The sequence below is a fragment of the Bufo bufo genome, chromosome 1 (assembly GCF_905171765.1).
Source record: "Bufo bufo chromosome 1, aBufBuf1.1, whole genome shotgun sequence".
In the NCBI taxonomy this organism is placed as follows: Eukaryota; Metazoa; Chordata; class Amphibia; order Anura; family Bufonidae; genus Bufo; species Bufo bufo.
Genome location: NC_053389.1, coordinates 224,901,051 through 224,907,217, shown reverse-complemented (window position 1 = coordinate 224,907,217; position 6,167 = coordinate 224,901,051). Strand labels below are relative to the sequence as shown.

General features: G+C 42.1%; 1 protein-coding gene across 2 annotated transcripts in view; it reads right to left on the bottom strand.

Annotated features, from left to right (window-relative positions):
- Positions 1–585: 585 nt before the first annotated feature.
- LOC121003851 overlaps positions 586–6,167 on the bottom strand; it is a 263,153-nt gene continuing 257,571 nt past the window's right edge. For both annotated transcript variants that reach the window (XM_040435782.1, XM_040435789.1), the window contains one exon: positions 586–1,204. In XM_040435782.1, coding sequence (XP_040291716.1) covers positions 977–1,204 — 228 coding nt within the window. In that variant the 3' untranslated portion in view covers positions 586–976. The remainder of the gene's footprint in view (positions 1,205–6,167) is intronic.

The window sequence follows — 6,167 nt, the reverse complement described above, 5'->3', positions numbered from 1 at the left end:
AAAAAATTTCCAATAGATGGTTCCACAAGAAACAGAACGGATACGAAAGACATACGGAGTACATTCCGTATGTGTTCCATTTTTTTTTGCGGACCCATTTACTTGAATGTAGCCACGGAACGTGATTTGCGGGCAATAATAGGACATGTTCTATCTTTTAACGGAACGGAAAAACGTAAACAAAATTCATACAGAGTACATTCCTTTTTTTTTTGCCGAACCATTGAAATGAATGGTTCTGTATACGGACCGTATACAGAATGCAAAAAAACAGCCCGTAAACGGAAGGCCTAACAGACTTAGGCCCACCCTTTTCTAGTTATGTCCCTTGCCTTGACCGTGTGGTAACACTTGGGGTGGTTCCTCATCTTTTGTTGACACCAATCGAAAGGACAAACAGGATGACATCACCCATGAGGAAGCAGAATGACTCCACCCGTAGGAAGCAGGTCGACTACCCGTGAGAAAAAATTATGGGCTCCTTTGTCCGCAAGATCCAGAGTAGCAGTTTTGGGTGTACCTATGATATGTAGGCCCATTAATGCTATAGTATAAAGTTTTACTATGTCACCCACTGAAGGGATGTTCCAAAATATTTTAATCAGTAACTGAATGGATGCATATGCAATTTAAAGAGGTAATCAAACTTAAAGTGGTTCTCCGCCTAAACCTATATTTAGAAAAATCTATATGCTAAAACAAGGTGAGCTGGGGACTTACATGATGTGTTTTTCCCTGAGACCGACTAGTTGTTATGATATGCTCCATAACAACTGGAAATTATTCAAGTCTGAGCTAAGATCTGAAGGGCAGAGAGGGGACAATGAGGCTCAAAAAAAATTCAAGAAATAAATTTAGGTGGAAAACTTCTCAAGTTATAAAGGTCTCTGTTATACAGTATAATGCAACATAAATGACCATATCCCATAATACACATATACACAGTACAATGACACAAAAGAACTTCTCCACAGGGTCATCTTTCAGTAACAGTATTGGACTCTGGTACTACGCTGTCTACAAGGCTCTTATGTTTCTTCACCATCTTTGTACCATGGCCTTGAGATTTTGTGGTAGACCTTTGAGAGTCCATCACTTGAGGTTGATCGCCCTTCTGATAAGAAGGATTCCACAGTATGGCCTCGGCAGCTTTTTCATAGTCTCTCAAGAAGATTGCATTGTGTCTGGTGTTGGGAATGGTGTTCTGAAAATCACACAGTAACAATATATTATAAATATCATACATAATCATAAAATACAATCAATATAAACAATGATTATACAAATATTCCTTCTGGGATGAGCAGAACATATTTCACTTCAGAGTGAGAATATCCTGTAGTCATTTTTACACTGTGGAAGAATAGCGGCCACTCATGCAATATAGTATTACAGGTCAATCATTCAAATGGATGGTCGGTCATTTAATCCATGGATGAGCCAGGTCAACGAAAGCTCTTAATGGCTCTTCACTCTGGCACGTACAGGGTGCACCCGAGCTGAGCACCCACCCATTTATGCCCTAATGAAGCATGTAAAAACAGGCTGTCTCTGTGAGACTCCCATCATAATTTTGCATCATAACTATGAAGCAAATGGTATAATTTTCTCCTGTCAGATTTTCGATGTCGAGCAGTCTTGTGATATTGAGAGTATAGATGTGATATAATCATTGGATGTTGCTAAATGTGACTATACCTCTGTATCCTATATACAGATGTACTGTAGCAGAGCCAAAAGGAACTGCGATAACACATGTCAGAGTGTTCTCTTGTGAAAAAAGTTATAGAAAACGTCAATTAACATTTCTTACCATTGTTTACTTAATGTGCTAACCATTCCTTTTAGCTCCGCTACATCTGTAACTATGTACCTGGGGTTCCAATGCCTCCATGAAGAAGATGCCCACAGAGGTGTACATAGATATCATAGGATCCGTGTCACGGTGCGGTTCACTGTGACAGTTTTGGCCATTCAGGCTGACTCCTGTGTATGCTGGTTGGTGGGGGCTGCATGCTGGCTGCGGTTTTGTGTGTGAACTGTTGCCTGTGTGTCTCCCCATTTCCATATCTTGTTGTTTCTTGTCACCGATGCCATAAAGGCTGGCTGCATGCACTTTGTGTACTGGCTGTAGGTGTTCCCATGTATGCTGGTTCTGCGATGCGTGCCAGAGGAGGCCAGTCCTGCATCGCTGGATGACCTTTTAAGACTGGGAACGGATGGGCATGTATGATTATACATAGTGTGTGCAATGTATGTAGGGCACAAAGCAACTACATAGTACAAGGATATACAGTATCACATACAACAATTTCCAATGCACACACTATATAATGAAAATATAAACAAAGCTTCATTAAAAGCAATACAAAATAAAAATAAAGTATAAAAGGCAGCAAATCACACAAACTGATAGTTGAAGACCAGAAGTATATCAATGACACCTAAGTATAACAATCTGTGTATTTGTATCATCAGGTCACAGACTATAGGGAGCAAAGATGTCAACTCAGTCCCATAACAGCATCTATGGCAAAATCCACCCATACAAACCAAGGAGGCCCTCAGGCCTTAACATGTTTTTCACCATGGCTTTTTCCAGGGGATATTGTTACAGCACAAGCAATCAAAAGATTGCAGGTTGAAGTAACCTAAGAGGACTTAAAAATGTAGAAGAAAATACAATGACGTTTAAAAAAATAAAAAAACTTTTGTAATTTCATGCAATGAAAAATGTAGTATAGCCAGGAGTTATTCAATAAAATGCATATGTATAGCGCCATCTGATGTCTATTCTTTTTCTTATTTCTTTGTCCTGCTCACTGAGGTGGACGTATATGCTCAGTTTTATCCTTCAACTGCCTCCTGAGCTGTGATAGGGAGAGAACTGCAACGAAAGGACATGCCCCTGCTGCAGCAGAAAGAACCCTCCCCTCAGCTGCCAGTCTGAAATCAATCTAGCACAACAATTGCGTCAATCATTAAATTTTTTACATTAATCTTGGGATAACACCTTTTAATCGAAATGGTGAACAGCATAAAAAAACTGTCAGAACTGTCCTTTTATTTACTTTTGCTTCCTCAATTTTTTTAAATAAAATTATAAAAAGGTTCAATGTATCCCAAAACAGTATCAATAAAGACTATAGCTCACTCCTCAAGAAAATGAGACTTCACAAAGCTCCATTGGTAGAAAAATAAAAAGAATATGAGTGCCAGTATACGGCAACACAAAACTTTTTTTAAAGAGCTTTTTTTTTTCTTTTTTTTTCTAATTTCTAAAACATTAAAAAAGAACATGTAAACGTGGCCTCTCACGCACTGACCCATATAATAAAGTTAACGTGTTCCTTTTTACTGTACAGTTAACCCTATCATGTAACTACTGTATGTATGACAAGAGAAGATAACTTTGGTGGAGGATCTCCTTTGGAAATCTTTTTGGTCTTCATCCAGACACAGCTATAAAAGTGCTAGATCACAGATTCTGAAAAATGGAAATCTCAGTCCTGTGCCCAAATCCAAGTCAAAGATTCAGTTTGTTTACCCTGCCACTAACTACTGATACCAGAGCACAGTGCCCCCAAGGGCTTATTCCCTGTGAGCCCTTTCCCCTTATGGAGCACTGAGAGCCTTTCTGCTGGGAATCGGTAGTGTCCCACTTATGTGTGTATGGGCCAATCTAAATCTATATGCCCTTTCATGTCATCTTTCACTAATCACTGTAATTTCATTTGTCACAGCTGCTAAATTCCTATTACAGGCTGGTAAATGCATTACACACTAACAGCAGGCACTACTTGGACTATAGTTCAGATAACCTTTTCAAAGAATGGAGAAGAGAGTTTGCCTGCCATGAGAGAGACAGCCCTTGGGTTCTAAACTATTAGTACCAAAGGATCCATATTATTGCAAGACTGAATAGCCAGAGCAAGATCAGGAACCAAGTAAAGTATCATCATAACTCCTGCATAAGTTAACCTGGAACCTACATACATCACCTCACAGAGCCTACTAATTGGGATTTGCAGCTTTATCATCTTTACCAACTTCATGTAAGACAAACTGCTGCTATACTTATTACAAGACTACAATTTACAAGTAAAGTTCCTGTTTGGTTCAACTACTGCCTCTTTTATCATTCTACTTCATCTCCTAATTTGCACCTCACAGTGCTGGCGTCACGAACACAGGGCCCAGCCACCAAAGCACCCTAAGCATACCCGCTACCATCAAGGGCACCTCAACTTCCGTCTGTCTGGTGTTCCCTGCAACAGAGAGTGCCGCGGAGGATTTAATGCTGTCTTTTCCTCCACTGCACGCTGGCCCAGGGAGCTACAGAAAAGTGAATACAACTACTGCACACATTATCACCACTCTCAACGTGCACTCACTACATCCCTGTGGCCCGGTCGTCGCAAATCTATGAAGGCCCACCTGAGTCACTGACCAGACAATATCAAGACAGTGAGGGAATTTATCAAAGTTTGTAATTTTGTCCTATATTTATAAGTGACGGAGTGGTATCAAGCACTGGAAATGTTTTCTTTGACTCAAAGGAATCCCCTTTTAGGCTACTTTCACACTAGCGTTCGGAGCGGATCCGTCTGATGTTTCATCAGACGGATCCGCTCCGATAATGCAGACGTTCGCATCCGTTCAGAACGGATCCGTCTGCATTAAAACTTAGAAAATTTTCTAAGTATGAAAGTAGCCTGAGCGGATCCGTTCAGACTTTACATTGAAAGTCAATGGGGAACGGATCCGCTTGAAGATTGAGCCATATGGTGTCATCTTCAAGCGGATCCGTCCCCATTGACTTACATTGTAAGTCTGGACGGATCCGCTCGCCTCCGCACGGCCAGGCGGACACCCGAACGCTGCAAGCAGCGTTCAGGTGTCCGCTCACTGAGCGGAGCGGAGGCTGAGCGCTGGCAGGCGGATGCATTCTCAGTGGATCCGCCTCCATTGAGAATGCATTGGGGCCAGACGGATGCGTTCGGGGCCGCTCGTGAGCCCCTTCAAACGGTGCGCACGAGCGGACACCCGAACGCTAGTGTGAAAGTAGCCTTACCTCTGTGATTGACACAAACTTGAATCTCCTGATAGTGCAATTTCAAGTCATCTGCTATCCGCTCTAGGGTACCTGTTCAGTGCCTGACTGGAAACAGCTGCTGACACTACTGGGGGTGACTTACCAGCTGCTGACCCTGCAGTGGAGTAAAACCGACTAGTGTATGTACCATGTCCTCCAGACAGCCGTCACCAGATCACAATTATAGCTTTCTTTTGGAATTTATACATACATGCGAGGGGGCAACCTTCATTGCCCTATGGTACTTCTTTGCTTCACCCTTTCTGTTTATTGCCGCCCCATTGCTATTTCCCCACTTACTGCCCTGCTCTGGTAATTTTCTCTGTATGTCAGTTTTACCCCTTGTGTTGATAATGGCAGGTGGGCTGCTGCACAGGGCAGCACCACTAGACTGTGACCATATGACTGGTTACTGGGTCTGCATAGTATACTGGCCGGCAGCTTGCAGGAGGATAAGTCCTACATGAGCATGGGCCCACCAAGGAGTCAAAGCTGGCATAAGAGCCAATGTTAAGGAGCTGAGTGTTGGGACATTGGTTGCTGCATAGCGAGGGGCCAATAAGAGGACATATTAAAAGGAAGAATTGAACGAAGTGCAGGAGTAACCACATCTATTGTCAGAGGGACCTGCTTCAAGCGACAGGACTGTGTATGCAGCACCCCAGAGCAGGATCACTGCAAAAGGTTAACTGTTATAATGTTGTATTGTTGAGTAAAAGCATTCTGACAGTATTGTATGGATAAGTCAGGGTTAACCTCGCACCCCACATTTAAGTAAATGGGCCCGCACCATGATGCGGGTTACACACAGACAGTAACCGTGTTTTGTGGATCTACTGTTCTCAAACCAGATGGTGAATGGACCCTTACTTAACTTCTGCAGATCTAAAGGATAAATATATATCCCTATTTGACAATCACACAACATGATCTGCACCACTGATATACTCATTATTCATGACTGAAGTCGCTTTATCCTCACATACTCTTATGACCATATGTGTCCAGGCCTAAATACACGCAGGTGTTATGATAATGCATGGTAATAAGTGAGACAAATGATCCAATTAAA